The sequence below is a fragment of the Seriola aureovittata genome, chromosome 23, assembly GCF_021018895.1.
Source record: "Seriola aureovittata isolate HTS-2021-v1 ecotype China chromosome 23, ASM2101889v1, whole genome shotgun sequence".
Classification (NCBI taxonomy): domain Eukaryota; kingdom Metazoa; phylum Chordata; class Actinopteri; order Carangiformes; family Carangidae; genus Seriola; species Seriola aureovittata.
In genome coordinates, this window is record NC_079386.1 from 305545 (window position 1) to 324689 (window position 19145).

At 43.9% G+C, this 19145-nt stretch overlaps 1 protein-coding gene across 3 annotated transcripts in view; it reads left to right on the plus strand.

The window, feature by feature from the left end:
- Positions 1-19145, plus strand: part of adam19a (ADAM metallopeptidase domain 19a) — a 243658-nt gene that overhangs the window by 220122 nt on the left and 4391 nt on the right. Inside the window, exons 17-22 of one of the 3 annotated variants that reach the window (XR_008826671.1) lie at positions 129-206; positions 8976-9084; positions 9792-9933; positions 13923-14022; positions 15606-15857; positions 17607-17650. Coding sequence is in view for 2 of the 3 variants with exons in the window: in XM_056369935.1 (XP_056225910.1) it covers positions 129-206; positions 8976-9084; positions 9792-9933; positions 13923-14022; positions 15606-15857; positions 17372-17398 (708 nt within the window). In the remaining variant the exon portion in view is untranslated. The other 2 variants (XM_056369935.1, XM_056369934.1) reach the window with 2 other exon arrangements.

Consider the following 19145-nt stretch of genomic DNA (forward strand, 5'->3'; position numbering starts at 1 on the left):
GGCAAAAGTCCGAGCAAAGTCTGTCAATGTGTGTGTGTGTGTGTGTGTGTGTGTGTGTGTGTGTGTGTGTGTGTGTGTGCACGTTATCTTTAACACAGTATGTGATCATTCTGCTTGTGTTCCCACAGGTGTGCAGAGACCGCCGATGCCAAAATGCCTCTTTCACTGAGCTGGAGACTTGCATCGCACGCTGTCACGACAACGGGGTACACACACACACACACGCACACACACGCATCCATAGTCATGCAACAGACTCAACTCACTTAGCCGCTGGGCACGGCTCCCTAATCTTATTGTCACACTGTGTCCTTGGGCAAAGGCAGTGCTTTGCAGTGCTGTCACCAGGTCTGTCGTAAAAGGCAGGGAAATAGATGGCTGGAATACAACAGCAACTGAAGTGATGAACTATTTATTGGAGCAGTACAATCAAGCCTGAGGCAGATAAGGAAGAATCATACATAGTTTATGAATCAGTAACCAAGCTCTGGAGTGAAGTGTTTGGGGCTTAAACACTTGTTCCTTGAAGAGGAGATCGGGATGAAGATGGTGGTTATTTATCAGCCACCTCTGACTTTGACCTCTGAAACTGAGACAGTGTGTATAGATCAGGTGTTGATCCTATAATGATCTTTTGTAGGAAATTCATCAAAAACAACCTGAAACCTAAATATAATAATGTCAATGATTTACCACCAGAATATGAGATGTTATCAGATCTTAAAACAGTTAGAAGCAAAAACTTGCAGGATGAGCAGGTGAAGAACATGAAAGGATGATTGTATGAGTGGATGCTTAAAATATCAAGTGCACATACCACTGACACCAAATGAAATTCAGATATTGATACGGTCACTGGTGGGAAATTATATGTCTAAACTATCCAGTATGAAGGGGCCACAACCAACCAGTAGGATATGATCCCTCACTGGCTTCCCAACCACACAGTTAACTGCTCTTGAAGCTCAGGAATGAGTCTGGGACTTACAGGGAACAGAAAAGCAGATCTTTGAGTTAGTGGATGGGAATTTAGAGCTCCATATTTTCCTCTTCTCCTGTGTTTTATTTGAAGTGTTGATCCATAAGAAGATATATTTGTGGTTTTAAGAACCAAAAACCATTTCAGTGTAGTTTTACATTTCCTTTCTCAGGCTTCTCTCTGGACCTCTAGTAACAACAGGTTGTTGAGCCAATCAGAAGAGAGGCTCATAGCCTCCTCGCTTCTGATTGGCTTTTTGGTTTTTGGTTCTTAAAACCACAAATTTATCTTCTTATTGTATGAGTGGATACACTGACTTTTTTCTGAGTGATCCAATAAAAATATAGCATCCATCATTTCAGGTAAACACTCAGAGAAACCAAATCCTGCAGGGTTGGATGGTGGGTCCAGATGGGTGGGGCTTGATGACTGTTTTGTTATGACATCACAAAGTTCCAGAGGTCCTGACAGCCGGTTTTAAGGCTCAGTTTCTGAATACAGGCTGTGTGCATTTCTCTGTGGACTAAGCACTTTGATACTTTCACAGTATTAATACAGAACCTAGACCTGCTTTATAATCAAACAACACATGGACATCTACCTTTATACTATATGGGCCTTTAAAACTGTGGGACCTTTTTTAAATCCTAACAGCTCAGACAGTTTATATTTATTTAACAATCCTCAATCTGAACCTGTTACAGAAACCTAAATTTTTGTGCACAAGCCTGAAAACAATGTATCCAAAAGCTTGGGTGTATTTTGTTCATTGTGGTGACAGAAAATAAAAAGCTGTCATGAGTTGTGTGTTGGTTGAAGAGATATTAAGTTATATATTGAATCTGATACTGCAGACATAAAATATAGAGTTACACCTGAAACAACAGTTTAGACCACATTGAAAAGGCAGACCAGAGAATTGATTTATATCCTGATTTGCACCAGAATACAGCATTGTAATGCAGTATGGCAGCTGCCATCACCGTTCCACCACTATGGCTTTTTAATAGGTGAGGAGTTTCAGACCGTAGTTGCTGACAGCTGATATTTTGTTGGCAGTGTAATATTTGTAAAGCCACAGGAAAAGGAAACCTGCATTCTTTCTCTTTTGGAATTGAACAGTTGACAGTTTTCTCCTCAGAGCGGCCGGGTTAGTCTTTCATATTGCGAGTCATGTTGAGTCTTGTTGTATCACAGCTTTACTGCAAACTGCAAACCTTAAGTTATCAGTTTATTAGTTTGGCAGCTGGGTAAAATGAAATTGAACTGTCATAAGAGGAAAATATAACTTTAAGTCCAGCAGACATAAGAAAAGTTGTCTCTTTTTGCAGTCAGAAATAAGTGGGGAGGCTGGTGTACTGTATGTATTTGGTTGACAGCTGAGTTAACAACCCAGCACAAGACAGTATGTTGTTAGCAGTGGTGTTTAAGAGTACAGATGAAACCATTTAGCATCTAAACTAACTGTAGGTAAGTTTTGAAGCTATAGCTGATTGTCTAATTAGCCATGTAGCCTACAAACTGATGTTAGCAGTGCAGACACAGTGCAAGACAAGACATGTGTCCATGTCTGTAGCAGGAGAAAGAGACATTAGCCAGGGCTTTTCAAAGTTTGTGTCTCCTTTTGTGTGAGGCAGCTGTCATGGTGTTACTCAGCATCACAGAGAAAGTCTGATTGAAACACAGCGTGCAGAAACAGGAGCTGTCATCAAACCAAAGATTATAAAATATACATTTCTTCCTTTTGTGTGCTGATTTTTGGCTCAATTGAGAGCACAGAGCGGATCATATAAAAAGCAAATATATACCAGCAGCAGCCGCAGCAGTACAACTGGCTGGGGGTGTGGACGACACAAATGAATAAACTCCTGTCACATAATATACATGCCAGTTAAGCATAATGTACATGTCTACTTCGCTCGTTCGTCGTCTCCCGCTTATCCGGATCCGGGTCGTGGGGGCAGCAGCCTCAGCAAAGAGTTCCAGACAGCCCTCTCCCCAGCTACTTCCACCAGCTCCTCCGGGAGAATCCCGAGGCATTCCAAGGCCAGCCGAGAGATATAATCCCTCCAGCGTGTCCTTGGTCGGCCCCGAGGCCTCCTCCCGGTGGGACATGCCCAAAACACCTCCCCGGGGAGGCGTCCAGGAAGAATCCTCACCAGATGCCCGAACCACCTCAACTGGCTCCTCTCGACATGGAGGAGCAGCGGCTCTACTCCGAGTCCCTCCCGGATGACCGAGCTCCTCACCCTATCTCTAAGGCTGAGCCCGGCCACCCTGCGGAGGAAACTCATTTCGACCGCTTGTATTCGTGATCTCGTTCTTTCGGTCATTACCCAAAGCTCATGACCGTAGGTGAGGATTGGAACGTAGATCAACCGGAAAATCGAGAGCTTCGCCTTCCGGTTTAGCTCCCTCTTCCCCACAACGGACCGATTCAGCGCCCGCATCACTGCTGACGCCGCCCCAATCCGCCTGTCGATCTCCCGCTCCATCCTACCCTCACTCGTGAACAAGATCCCGAGATACTTAAACTCCTCCACCTGAGGCAAAGCCTCCCCCCCGACCCGGAGCGGGCAATCTACCCGTTTCCGGCTGAGAACCATGGCCTCAGACTTGGAGGTGCTGATCTTCATCCCAGCCGCTTCACACTCGGCCGCGAACCGCCCAAGCGAGAGCTGAAGGTCGGCGCTCGATGAAGCTAAGAGGACCACATCATCCGCAAAAAAGCAGAGACGAGATCCTCCCGCCACCGAACCCAAACCCGTCCACCACCCTGCTGCGCTTAGAAATTCTGTCCATAAAAGTTATGAACAGAACCGGTGACAAAGGGCAGCCCTGGCGGAGTCCAACCCTCACCGGGAACAGGTCCGACTTACTGCCGGCTACGCGAACCAGACTCACACTCCTTTGGTACAGGGACTTAATGGCCACTAACAAGGGGCCATCCACCCCATACTCCCGTAGTGCCCCCCACAGGGAGCCCTTGGGAACACGGTCATAAGCTTTCTCCAAATCCACAAAACACATGTGGACTGGATTGACAAACTCCCATGCTCCCTCCAGCACCCTAGCGAGGGTAAAGAGCTGGTCCACAGTTCCATGTCCAGGATGAAAACCACATTGCTCCTCCTCGATCTGAGGTTCAACTATCGACCGAACCCTCTTTTCCAGTAGCCTGGCATAGACCTTACCAGGGAGGCTGAGGAGTGTAATTCCCCGGTAGTTGGAACACACCCTCTGGTCACCCTTCTTAAAGATGGGGACCACCACCCCGGTTTGCCACTCCAGAGGCACTGCCCCCGATGTCCACGCAATGTTGCAGAGGCGTGTCAACTAAGACAGTCCTACAACATCCAGAGCCTTGAGATACCCAGGGCGGATCTCATCAACCCCTGGGGCTCTGCCACCGCGAAGTTGTTTCAGTACCTCGGCGACTTCTGCCCCAGAGATTAGATCATCCATCCCCAGGTCTCTTGGCTCTGTTTCCTCCACGGAATACGTGTTGGTGGGATTGAGGAGCTCCTCAAAGTATTCCTTCCACCGTCCGACTATATCCTCAGTTGATGTCAGCAGCTCCCCGCCCCCCACTGTAAACAGTGTGACAGAGTTGCCGCCTTCCTCCCCTGAGGCGCCGGACGGTTTGCCAGAACCTTTTTGGAGCCGATCGATAGTCTTCCTCCATTGTCTCACCGAACTCCTCCCACGTCCGAGTTTTTGCCTCAGCAACTGCCGCGGCTGCACTCCGCTTGGCCCGCCGGTACCAGACAGCTGATTCCGGAGACCCACAGGCCAACCACGCCCTGTAGGCCTCCTTCTTCAGCCTGACGGCTTCCCCACCCCTGGTGTCCACCAGCGGGTACGGGGGTTACCGCCACAACTGACCCCAGCTACCTTGCGGCCGCAGCTTGCAACAGCCGCCTCAACAATAGCAGAGCGGAACAAGGCCCATTCGGACTCAATGTCCCCCATCGCCCTCGGGGCGCGATCGAAACTCTGCCGGAGGTGTGCGTTGAAAATCATCCTGAGGGGTTCTTCCGCCAGGCTTTCCCAGCAGACCCTCACAACCCATTTGGGCCTGCCAGGTCTGCGCGGCGTCTTCCCCCGCCATCTGATCCAACTCATCACCAGGTGGTGGTCGGTCAGCAAAGAGGAGAGACCAGCCCCTCTCAAGGACCTGGGTTCTGGAGCCGACGCTATGTGTCGAGGTGAGGCCGACTATATCTAGCCGGTATCGCTCAACCTCTTCCACAAGCTCCCGCTCCTTCCCTGCCAGAGAGGTGACGTTCCATGTTCCAAAAACCAGTTTCGGTAACCGAGGATCGGACCGCCAAGGCCCCCGCCTTGGTCTGCTGCCCAATCCACACTGCACCAGATCCCGCTGACTCTTCCTGCAGGTGGTGAGCCCACTGGGAGACGAACCCATGTAGCCGGTTCGGGCTGGGCCCGGCCGGGTCCCATGGGTCAAGGCCCGGCCACCAGACGCTCGCCCACGGGCCCCAACCCCAGGCCTGGCTCCAGGGCAGGGCCCGGTGTCCCTCCGGGCCGGGTACTCGGTTCTTGATATTTCTCATCATTAGGATCTTCTGAACCATTCTTCGTCTGGCCCTTCACCTGGGACCAATCTGCCTTGGGAGACCCTACCAGGGGCAAAATGCCCCCGACAACATAGCTCCTAGGGTCATTAGGGCTCTCAAACTCCTCCACCACGGTAAGGTGACGGTTCAAGGAGGAGTAAATGTCTACTGTTTTACTTCAATAAATTCAACAATGTAATCTGTTTTCATCACTTTGTTAATACAACACATCCTGTCCAGAACAACAGTGTACTGCAGTAACTTTAACAGGGCGATCAGGAGCGTATCAATGTGAGGCTTCTTACCAAAACATGATCAATTATACAACATCAAACAGAGGGAATGAATTAAAAACAAAGACCTTTGTCTGTTCTAACATAAGCTGCTAATGTTAGCATGAATGCTGACTAGCTTAATACCTACAGTAGTAGCGTAGCACTACTTCCAAAGTCAAATGTTAGCATGTGAATGAAGTTTGCTGTTCGACTTTTTAGTGCGACAAGGACGTAAGCCCAACACCAGTTTCATACGTACAGAACGATACAAGTCTAACCCCTCACTGGCGTGGCGTAGTTTGCGTTATAACTGCCCTGCAGCTTCTTTTGACCATGACCATTTGAAGCAAACCTCGCCTCAACTGAAATTTCACACCTTAGAAGACTGAAGCTCGGGGCGCTCCCGTGGCTTAAATTGTAGAGCACGTACCACTTGGGCTCAGTCCTTACCACAGCAGCCATGGGTTTGAGTCCGACCCATGGCCCTTTGCTGCATGTCATCCCCTCTCTCTTTGCCCAACTTTCCTGTGTCTCTCTCACTGTCCCTATTTGAATGAAGGCAAAAACTGCCCCAAAAAAAAAAAGAATGAGTCTGTTTACCCCATCTACTGCAGAAGGAACAGGCGTACTGCTCGTCAGGCTTTGCTATTTGATTAGGATTTGAAATATAAGCGAGAAGAAAAACACCAGACACATCCTTGCCTCCTTTAATCCCCCTCTACTTCTCTCCTCGCTTTGTTGTTTTATGCTGTTTGTCCCTTTTGTGTTCCCTCCTCTCAGTGTAACAGTAGATGGATAATGGAAATGGCTTTGAGTCAGGATTATTCTAAATAGACAGTTTTCCCTTCCTCCCAGCTCTTCCTGTGTTAGGATGCTTTTTTTTTTTTATTTAGCTTCATCATTTGATTCATTCATCCAGTGATCCTCAGGCTTTTGGAGAACATGGATGTTCATACAAATAAAGGAATAATAAGCAGAAGAAGTATCACTTACTTCTCAGTCTTTCAGCTTTTAAAAAACTTATATAGAAGAGAAAAAAGCTTAAAACACATTACAGGCCCTGGAGACTTAGCAGGGTGAAGAATATGTTATATATCAATGATGGTGTGTTTAAATCCAGGTCATGGCATTTTCATTTCACACAGCTTTTCCCTTCTTATCTTTATATGATGTAGAAATATCTTTTAAACATGCTTTTCACAAACAAACAACACTAGGCCTTCTGAATCTTCCATAAATGAGCGATAAGAATTGGCAAACATCTGAGCGCCCTTCATGTCGACCGAGTGCTAATGGGGTAAATAGGCATGTTAATCACCAATAGGATAATTACATTTCAATATAATTGGAGCATGGCAGTATTTTCTCCTCCATTTAGAGGTGGTGAACTACACAAGATGTCTGCAGATATTAAGTTTTAAATGCTAATCTCTAGCTGAAAGTTATTTTTTCATAACTTTAAGACAAGACAATTATAAACTTTTGGAGGTATTTAACTGACAAATGTAGTGGAGAAAAGAGGGTTTTTCCAGTTCAGGTCACATTCTGACTCTCAAACTGAGTCTCAAAAATTAACCTTATGTCCCACTCAAAAAAAAAAAAAAAAAAGGAAAAGCCCTCACAATTGTGAAGGTTTTCTTTTTTTCTTAAAAATCATGTTCTGTACATCACGACTGGATCTAAATACAACAGCATGCCATGGATAAGCAGCCAGTCAGTGAATCAGGGTGGTAATGAATTCAGAGCCCATTGTTGTAAAGGTTCAGAATAAAACATGGCAGCATAGTTGCCAGTTGCAATCCTAGAGTCTTTGGGGGTCCCAGGCAAAGAAGTCCATCGAAGTCTAGAAACCCCAACCCCTCCTCCCCCACCCCTACATGCAGACTATTGGCTGATGCTGCAATCTGCAGATGTCAATTCAATGCCTCACATGCTAATAATCGGTAGATGCTACAATTTACAGATGTCCCCTCAGCGTCTCACCCTGAAACCCTCACAGATGGTCCAGAATGCAGCAGCATGTCTGGTCTTCAATCAGCCTAAAAGGTCACATGTCACTCTGCTGCTCATCGACCTCCCATGTCTACCCATGACCTCCTGAATCAGATTCAGTCATTAATGCTGCCTTCAGAGTGACTTCAGCCTTGTCCTCCAAGGAATGTGGACTGTCATCACCATCCATTCACACAAGACAGTCTCTCTCTGATTGTTCTGGTCTGTGTTTCTATCAGAGAAGGGGTGTCCCTCTCTATCTTCAAGAATCTGTTGAAGACTCTTCTCTTCAGAGAGCACTTCCTCTCCTAACACCTCTAACACCCTAACATTTCTAACTAGCTCTTACTATGAACTTCACCTGCACTTCTTTACTTTATCTCACTCACTTATTAAATAGATGTACTTAGTCCTTACACCAAGGTGCAGCTTTTGGTGATGTCCCTCACTGGTAAGTCTCTTGTCTGATGAATAGATGTAAATGTAAATGTCTGATGCTGTTGGGTCATTTTAGTTGAACTTTCCTTTAATGATGCTGTGTGTTGTTGTTCATGTCAATATATCCGTTATGCAGACCAGTACCTGATTAACCTGTTAGGGGGTCCCAGGGCAGGACTCAGTATTTAATAATACAGTCAATTGTAAAAACACAGACACTGCATTTGGTTTCTTTTAATTTGTTTTTTCAATTTGATTACAAACAAATGCACTATGGTATAACATGTGAACACATAATATTAACTGAATTAAGAAAGGTGCAAGACTAAGTATAACACAGATATATAGGAGTCATCTTACTTTCACTAATAGCATTTCAGTTTATGTTCTTCTTTAGTGGTGCATAAGACTTTAAAGACCTGGGGCCTCTGATGGTTCAGGGCCTGGAGGCAGTTTACTCAGAAATTATGGTTACAATCAAAGGTCCATTATACATAGATAATGGACACGCATTTCAAATATAAGATATCCGTGCTTGTAGTCTGTGTTTATAAGGTGAACATGTAAAGACAGGGGAGGCACAGGCAGTGTCAGCAAACAACACATCAGTGCTTCTGATTTCACTGTTCCACCTGCAGGTACATCCACACAAGACCATACTGAGACCCAACAGAAAACCACATATACAAATGTCTTGTTCGTGTGTGTGCGCAGGTGTGTAACAGTAACGGGAACTGCCACTGTAATCGAGGCTGGGCTCCACCCTTCTGTGAAAAGCCAGGACTTGGCGGCAGTGTGGACAGTGGACCTATCCAGTATGACAGTGAGTGTACACACACACACACACACACACACACACACATTTATAACAGAAAATTTAACTTACAAACTGGACGTGTGGAGGTTGGTAAGCCTCTGAGTGATTGAGTCCGCAAAATGTATGAAAGTGAAAAATAAAATAAGTGGATATTGTACTGTTATCTTCATCTGTTGAGTTAATATACCTGGTATTAGTCTGCCGAACATCTGTAGAAGGTCTGTAAAATATATGTAGGTCTGTAGGACATCTGTAGAATATTTGTAGAACATCTGTAGAAGGTCTGTAAAATATATGTAGGTCTGTAGGACATCTGTAGAACATCTGTAGATGATCTATAGAAGGTCTGTGGAACATCTGTAGAAGGTCTGTAAAATATATGTAGGTCTGTAGGACATCTGTAGAAGGTCTGTAGAACATCTGTAGACGGTGTGTAGAATATCTGTAGAACATCTATAGAAGGTCTGTAGAACATCCATAGAAGGTCTGTTAACGGTCTGTAGAATATCTGTAGAAGTAACCATCAGTGAGACATTAACAGGCCAGACACATCTGCACTGACAGTGATTAGAAACCTGACACAACATAAGCATGTACACACATACATGAATAACATTGTTATCCATTTAAACATACCACATATCCAGCAAAATATGACTCAATGCAGGGATAACAGTGTACATGTAACCGTGTGTGTGTATGTGTGTCAACAGGTCAGGTGGGGCTGGTGGTGGGGCTGCTGTTTGCCTTCCTGGTGGTCCTGCCTGCAGTGCTTCTGCTTTTCTACTGCTACAGGATAAAGACGTCCTATTACCACAAGTGGCTTTCACAAAGAGAGAAGAACAAGAGCAACAAGTACTGTCTGTCTGTCTCTCTCCCCCAAGCAATATTTGTTTTATTTTGTCCATGATACACTGTTGTCTCACCAGCACTTGTTAGTGAGCAGAAAACTGAAAGTCAGACAGAGAAGTAAATGACAAAACCTGAACCTGACTGAAGCCTGAAGCAATACAGAACAAAACAAATCGGACAGTAATACAATACACAAACAATTAGATGATTAATTGAGTTATCAGTCGAAAGGAGGTGAAGCTGCTCTTTGATAACCAGTTAATAGTTCAACTCATTTTCACTGATTCCCAGTTCTCATATGTGAAGATCTGCTTCTTTTTTGTCATAAACAATGTTTAATCAAGTTTTACAGATCAAAGATTTAGATCAGCCTTTCTCAAAGTGTGGTCTGCAAGTGAGTGGTCCGCGAGGAAATTTGTTAAAATCTCATGCTTTAAATTTAGTGTTTCTCAAGCTGTCAAACTGAGTGACCACAAAGCCTGTTAGAGAGTAGTAGGACTTCACTGTAACCGACTGGTTTGTGACAGTTTCCAATTTATGTTTTATGATTTACGTCAAAAATGCAGCATGACATTTGAAAGGAAATATGGATGAAGCTAACAGTTAGCCTGCCTGCTGGGATTGTGCAAAATTTTGCCAGTTATCAGCAGATTAACTATCAAACACTGACAATGGACAAGGTCATGGAGCAGAGGATTAAGACCAGGGCCTGTATTCACAAAGCATCTTAAGGCTAAAAATAGCTCCTAACTAGGATTTTAGGACTCCTCATTTTTTGTACTAATAGTAATTCACAAAGCCACTTAGCGCTTAATGTAGCACCTGAGTCTGGGAGAAGTTAGAAGCAGTGGAGAGGACTCTTAACTTACTAAGACGAAATCACTAAGAATCGTAAAAGGGCTGCTGTCATTCCACCTCACAGTGTTTTGGAAACCTTAAACGATGCTGCATTACTTAAAATGTACAACTCAATAACTCGGGAATAATGATCGTTGTTGAGTATATGAAGGTGCAATAACATCTCCCAGGAACTGAAACAACCCAATCAGTGCGGAAATTAAGTGTATGGCAACGCTGCGTTACTTGGCAACAGAGAAAAGCCGATATATTCACCAAACAATAAATGCTCTCGACATCATAGGACAATTCATACGATTTCTTTTACATGTTCAACAACTACATAGGAATAAAGCAGCTTCATGGTTGTTCTACTCAGTGTAATCAGTGCCATAGATGGAACACATGTAAAAATTATTGCACCATCACAAGACAGGGAGGTATTTGTAAACAGGAAAACAAAATCATACCATCCACACACAGGTTGTATTGGATGCTGCCTGTACAGTTTTAGACATTGTTGTACAGTGTTCAGGATCTACACGCGATTCATGGATCTTAATGGAGAGTGACCTGAGGCAGCTGTTTGAAAGGATCATATTTCGGCTGGATGTCACTTGGTGGGGGACAGTGGAAATCTTCTCACACCTCAACCCACAGCCGTGATCACAGCTACATTACAACAGGTACAGCTACAACAGACTGTGGCTAATAGGCTGCCTGTTAGATTAGGTTAGGTAGTCTAGGAAGAGGCTAGTTTTTTTTTTGTTTGTTTTATTTTTTCCATTGAGAGAATTAAATGTACGTTTTCATTGTAAAATTAAATTTTCTCAGGTCGACACAAACCTTATCATACAGATGCGTTTTGGAGATTGTACTCTGTAAATAGCACCTAATCCGTTATTATTCATTTTTAAATTTTTTTTTTTATTATTACTGCGGGATGTTGCACATGCATTTTCACCAGCACAGCGAGCTCGTCCATGAGAATTGATGTCAGCCATAGTAACGGAGTCACACTCTCGCTTTTCCTTACCAGAAGTTGGTCTCAGCAGCTTTGTGAATAGGACTTCAGAGAAAACTTTTAATTTAAAACATTTAGCGTGACTTAGGAGTATTCTTAGTAGTAAGATAAAATGCTTAGTGAATACAGGCCATGATCAGTTAACAGAAAATCAGATGAAACCTCCGACATAACGGACACAAGAGGCAAGTGTTAAGTTTTACTAGTGATGTCGCCACCATGACTGAGACTTATGATGTGTTTGATGACATCTGACCACCATTCTTCTGAGTGTGATAATATTGATGCTAAGTAAATTGCACCACATGTTGCCATGCAGTGTGTGAGGCACAGGGGTCGTTCATAATTAAAACACTATTCTGAGCCTAGGTGGCACAATAGCCTAGTGGTTAGGACGCTCACCATAAGCGCCAATTTAGAAATGAATACCTGGTTCAGCCCTGGTTAGTCGGGCATTATACAGCATGCCATTCACCAATTCTCTATCGTCGTGTTTCCTGTCTCTTTTCACTGTCCTATAAAAAAACCTGTCCCAGGTGACATTCTTCTGCGCATAGCTTGCTACAAAAGTAGCACTGTTGCTTTTGGAGATGTTTGATGAGTTACGTGGTCCGTGAGTTTTATTTTCATGGTTAAGTGGTCCTTGGTCTGAAAAGTTTGAGAAACACTGATTTAGAAAAGATAGGGTGACTTGTCCCCCCAACAGGACCAAGAAACCAAATTAAAAAAAAAATCAAAACTAAATATTTGATTTATTCATTTATGTGCACGAGTTTCAGCTCAGTGAGAGTCTCTGCTGTACACACACACACACACACACACACACACGTACACACACACACACACCAACACACTGAGGAAAGCAGAGACTGGCTGACATCTCGTTGCAGTTAAGTTAAGTGCAATAAAAGCTTAATTCCAACAAGTGTTATAGATCCCTGTAAAACATAAGATGGACACATATCCAAACCTCTGAAAGTTGTTTAAACACACACAGTCTGGCGACAGTGGAGAGGATGGTAGCAGGTGATTACAGGAAGGCTCGTCCTGAGAACACTAGCAGCAAAAAAGACCCCCCCAGCATTTATGCAGCTTAATGCTGGGGCTCACCTCCATCACAACCAAACACAATCCATGTCCTCATAAACCCCAGAGCTTCCTTTGAGTGCTGCCATATATCTCACCCTGAGAGACAGCCTCATCATAACACTGAACTCTGGAAATTCAGGTCTTCTTAGTGATTTACAGAATAGACGTGTCTGGAGAGGATCCAGCGTTTTAAAGACCCTGACCCTCTAAACGCAGACAGATGGGCAAGATATCAATGATCCTGGGTCAGCAGGATTTTACAGGAACTGCTGCTACATGGCGATAACTGAATGAACCATAATAATGCGGAGGACTGAGCAGCTCCCATGATTAAAAAGACTTAATGGCTGCGACTGCTTGTTTTTGGTTTGTTCCATGGCCTGTCAGCAAATCAGAAGAGAGGCTCAGCGCCTCCTCTCTTCTGATTGGCTCCCTGACATGTTGTTACTAGAGCTCCAGAGAGAAGCCTGAGAGAGGAAAGAAAAAACTAGAGATGGTTTTTGGTTCTTAAAACCACAAATATATCTTCTTACAGATCAACACTTAAAACACAGTGTAGTATGAAAATATGAAATATAGAGCTTTAATGCTAAGCTAGGCTAATCATGTTGTGACGTCGGTTGCATACTCAACCCACAAACATGAGACTGAGGAAGCATCACCAGGAAAAGAATAAATGTCAGTTTCACTTTCATCTTTTCTCAGTTACAAGGACATGATATGTATACCGCAGTGTTGAGGGACTAGTCCAATTCAATTTTATTTGTATGGGGCTCTTTAGAGTGAGGTCAAGACCTGACAGTATTATATAAAGAAACCCAGCAGCTCACACTGAAAAAACTGACTCGTTTGAAAGCCTTATCCTCTGGTTCCTCTTTCACCTCCTCATTCCTCTCACATCAGGCTGGATGAGAAACTTCATGTTGACTTCTCTTCCCTCTCTTTTTCCAACTTGGGCCAAAAAAATCAATGTCAGATGGAGAGAAGTGATGAAGCAGCTTTCAGGTGCTTTATTTTCTGTCTGTCCTCTCTCTCTTTTCAGGACGGAGGCATCGGTGGAGAAAGGGAAGAACGGCCATCTGAATCCTGCCTTTCACCTGAAGGTGGTCGGACCCATCAACAAAGCCAGCAGCCACAAGGGGGTGAGTGGGAAGTGTGTGTGGTACAGAAAGGAAGGAAGGGAAGAAATGAGCAGGGTGGTGACTGTTTCTCCTGCTTTGTTTTAGAGAATAATGGATCATCCATGAGGTTGACTTTCATATTAAATGACCTAATTTTACTGCAGCTTGTTATATTGTGTCACCACTTAGAGTTGGCCTCCTCCCACATCCATGACACTCCCTGTGCCTTCAGCAATCTTCACGTCGTTATCTTTACCTCCTTTATAGCTTTTATTTAACTGTCTGTGTTAGAGGCTCAGAGTTAGAGCACATTTAACGAGACAAGAAGAAGGAAGTGATGAATAATCATAGTAAATGATTATCATAGCATCTGTCATACACACAATGCAGCTCAGTGTTATTTATATTAAGAGTAACAGTTGGGATTGATGACTAATGATAGATGCTTAACTAGCTGTTTGTAAAAAAAGAAAAAAAAAGAAAAAAGCACTTATATTTAGTCAATATTAAAGGTTCTGTAAACAATTGTCACTGCCACTAGATGTACTAGACCATCTGCATCTCAGACCAAAACAAACGCTTCGTTAGCCACACACCCCCCTCCCCTCCCTTCACGTTCTCAGTCAGTGTGTTGAAGCTCAGTGAAATTTTCCACTAAGCACACAACAAGAAGCTCAACTGAATAACGTTACTGTTTACATGAGAGCCAACAAAAACAATCTAACCACAACCATTAGCTGCTCCACAGCAATGCTGACAGCCAGCTAGTGATGGCAACATTTGCTGAACACATTTATAATGTTGGTTACAGTAGGTTAGCTAACGTCTATGTCTACTGTAGCCGTCACTAATGAAAAAAGACATGTCACATTATGTAGCATCAAGTTACTGACACATTAAGGAGAAGAAAAACCAGTTCTGAATCAAGCTGGACCCATTAGCAGCTTGTAGGGTTCTCCTCTCAGTAAAACCAGTATTGGCTCCATGGTCAGACCGGGACAGAAATTCAGCCTTGAACTGATCCACTGGGGCCGCCCACACGAATGACACTGATGGAGCTGGTAAAGACTTAATGGATGTTTTGACTTTTTAGATGAAAATGTGGTTCTTCTTCAGTGGAGGAAATTCTAAAGGGTCACAGTATGCAGTGGTCAGTGCATACTGACCACTGCACTGTATCGTCTCACCTGTGGGTGGAGCCTGTGCGTTTATAAACGTGGGGAGGGCCAACGGTTTAACAGGAAGGACTCACATACATACAACACACACAGAGGGGGTGTGGCTTCGTTCTCTGCCCAGGACATCCGTACTCCCCCATATCTTTACATAGAAAATAGTATTAATGTTTAAAATCTCGTTGACAGAACCTTTAAGTGCCTTGATTTTTTTTTTCTTTATGACATTAAATGTAGACCACTTCCATATGTTTGGGAAATGACAGACAATAATTGTGTTTTGTGTAATTTGTTGCAATAAATATTAGGATGTGAAGTCCTCATGAGTGACATGATTCATTATCAGATATTCAGAAATTGTACCAGGAAGAAATAAATATGTGGTTAGAAGTCACTTTGAGGTTTTCTTCTTGTCTTCTTTGTTTCCAGCTTCCTCACACTAGCAAAGAGGTACTGCCTCTCAGACCAGGCCTGGCACCTAATGGCACCCAGCCAGTCAACATTGTGCGACCTCTGAGACCCGCTCAGTCTCCTCAGGGTGGTCCCCGGGACCTCAAGGCGGTTCGCCCGCCCCTGCCTGCTGGCAAACCCCCAGTGGCCCCACCCAAATCACCCGCGACCCCACAGAGACTCAGCCCACCCAAGAAACCTCTGCCCCTCAACCCGACTCGAGCCCCACTGGTGAGACCATTTTTGACCCTTTTTATGTAGTCAAACAACTGAATTTTTAAAGTGTAGCTTAAAATTCACATAATGTAAAAGTCATTAACCTGTAGAGCAACATCTGGGCAGGGGGGCCACAGATCCTTAGAAACCAGAACTTCACATTTAGAGATAGAAAGGTGTCTTCTGATATTAAAATGTAATTACATTTCTTAAAGATAATTAAACCTCAGTCTTCTTCCACAAGCTGTTAGGCAGCCAGACCTCTCTTAATTAAATCTCTATTTAACCACATTTTCTAATATGTAGGTCTTGAAACATCCTCTGGACAAGTCAGAGAATATTTAATATACAAGGTAACATGAAGTAGATCCTGTATGAATGGGAGAGATGGGACATGAAACATTCTCTGTGCTCTTCAGTGATTCAACTCAGGGTATTGTTATTTTCATAGTATAGTTAAAATGCTGTTTTTTCCTGATGGTTAAAATGCTGAGTTGAATGAAAGAACATTGATTAAAGACCAAAATGTAAAAATTTAAGTTTGTAGTTTGAGAACAAACCAATGAACCTGTATCCAGTCAGAGACACAGCACACAAGTACTGAGAGACTGTTGTTTAGGTTAGTGGTTGTTTCTGAACTCTGGACAGAACCATGCTAGCTGTTCCCCCTGCTTCCAGTCTTTACGATCAGCTAAGCTGACGACATCCTGACTCCAGCTCTGTAAGGCACTTTACAGAGTCAGGTCAAGACCTGATAATGTTATAGAGTTATTGTGTAACATATGTGGATGTTCAGCTGTACCTGAAGGTGACAGGACAACAGGGTGTTTAATAATACTTATTTTTTTGTCATCAAATAGGGGTTTATGTTGGTGTTTACATGTTTCCATGTATCAGAACAGCAAAAAACATTTCCCACTTCCACTTAAATACAAGGATGTAAGTGTAAATTACAGGAAGTCAAACCAGTTCACTTAAAGACAATTGTGAATTGTAACCCTATGACAGGGATGGAGGTGAAACATTATGATAACATACAACAAAATAAAATCACTGACCAGCGCAGATAATGTTAAAATTACCTTCACCTCCCCTAGAGACATAAATCCAATCCCAATTCCGCACATAAAGAAGACTAAACAGACCCAACCTTAAATGTATTCCACAGCTGCTGATTTTGTTGGACAGTTCCACAGAAATGAAAAGGTAGATGCCCATGTGTTGTTTGATTTAAAGCAGGGCTAGGTTCTATATTAATACTGTGAAAGGGTAAAAGCGTTCAGTCCACAGAGAAATACACACAGCCTGTATTCAAAAACTGTCACAGCCTGCTCTGCCTTCACCTGCTGCTTCAGTGTTTTTCCACTTACCCCGCCTCCGTCTCAACCCACCGGCCGGCCACATCTACCTCATCAGCGCCTTCAGCTCCACCTTGGGCTCTCAGCTGCATCTCATCACTCATCAAGCCAGTATATATGCATCCCCGGTTCATTCACTCGTTGCCACATTGTTCTCTGTACTCATGCAAGATTTTCCAGCGTTCATCTCCGGACTGACTTTCTGATATCGACTCTGCCCGTCTCTGACCATCCTGCCTCGTCTCTGCCCCTGTAAACGCCTCAGCCTTCTGTCCCTGACCACGAGTTCTGCCTGTGCACTTCCTGGTTCCCGTCTGCTTGTCCCTCTGGCTGTTTTGCGTTCTCCAGCTTCCACGTTGCAACGTGAGTTTCCCTACCGTCTTACCTGTGGGATCTTCACCACCAGAGACTCCTGCTTCGTCAACCCAGCGGTCTTCGATGGTTCGTCTTGTGAGTACTTCCCTGCTGGTTTCCTGATCCTTCGTCTGGCTCTGATTACCCGCCTGCCTGCTCCTTCCTGGTTTGTCTGCCCCGCTGACTGCTCACCTGGTTCCGATCCTCCTGCTCCTTCGACGTCTCCAGCCTGCTCCCTAACGGTACCGTTGCTTTCCTACAAACTCTTACCTGTGTGTGTGAGCTTCTCCAACCCGCTCCACTCACCTGCGCCACAGAACGGTACCGCCAGCCCTGGCCTCCGGGTCCACAAACTTTCCCCTGTGTGTGTGTGTGTGTGTGTGTGAGCTCAGTCACCTCGCTCCACTCACCTGACCCATGGTTCTCCACCCCCGGCTCCTGGGCCCACCCCAAACCCCAAGAGACTACTTACCTGTGTATAAACCTGAACTATACTGCTGCTCACCTGCTCATCCTCATTCCTGCAAATAAGTCATCTGTTTTGTCCTACCAACACCTGTTTCAGTAGCTGAGCCTTAAAACCAGCCATCAGGACTTCTGGAACTTTGATTTGTGTGTCACCACTGCTCTGTCATGCCCCAAGCCCGTCCACCTGGAACCACCATCCAACCTTGCAGGATTTAGTTTCAGTTTGCAGGAGTGTTTACCTGAAATCTGCTATATTTTTATTGGATGACTCAAAACAAAGACCGACCTGTTGTTACTAAGATAAGATAAAATGTAATATTGATCCCCCGTAGCGGAAATTCAAATTGACACACATCATGTCTGTGTTCATATTACTGAATTACTGAATTATAACACATATTGTGTTAATTACATATCAATATGTGTAATGTGTTCATTGTTTATAAGCATCAATTAATTTGAATCACAGAAACAAGAAGGTTTTCTTCAATATCACACTGATGTAGCGATGTCTGTACATCCATGGACACACAAACTGCTAATAGCTGATTTGTACTTTTTTTTTTTTCTTTTTTTTAATACAAATATACCAAAATATAATGGCAACGTTACACTTCCTTTTTACGAGGGATGAGGTTGTAGACTTGACTGCAGCTAAATTCATAATTTGTGTAATTTCCAAACACACAGAGCTAGTGAGAAACCTGCTGGACTTTGAGTCCAAGAACTTCTTAGATAAATTAGAGATTTCTCCCAATCCTTGAAGGAATAATAAAACCACAATATGTTTTTATCTGATTGCTTTCTATTGATTAGTCCTGTGCTCTCATCAGTGCCCCTCTGAAGTGTAAAAATGCCTTTTAAATTAGATCAACTTCTCAATACAGTGCTTTTTCTTGTTTGTCAAATATCCAATATTTCATGCAAGTTTACTTTGTGATCTGATCTCAGAGCTGTGCTGTAATGGTAATTCTTTATCTACTACCTGTGTGAAGAGCGACAGAAGATCCTCTTAGCGGCTAGCTGAACAGATTCAGGAAATGTCCTGGATCTAGTCCAGACTGGACTGGAGTCCTACTCCCTACTCGGCCTATGTGCCAGGGATTTAGTGTAGTTCCATGTT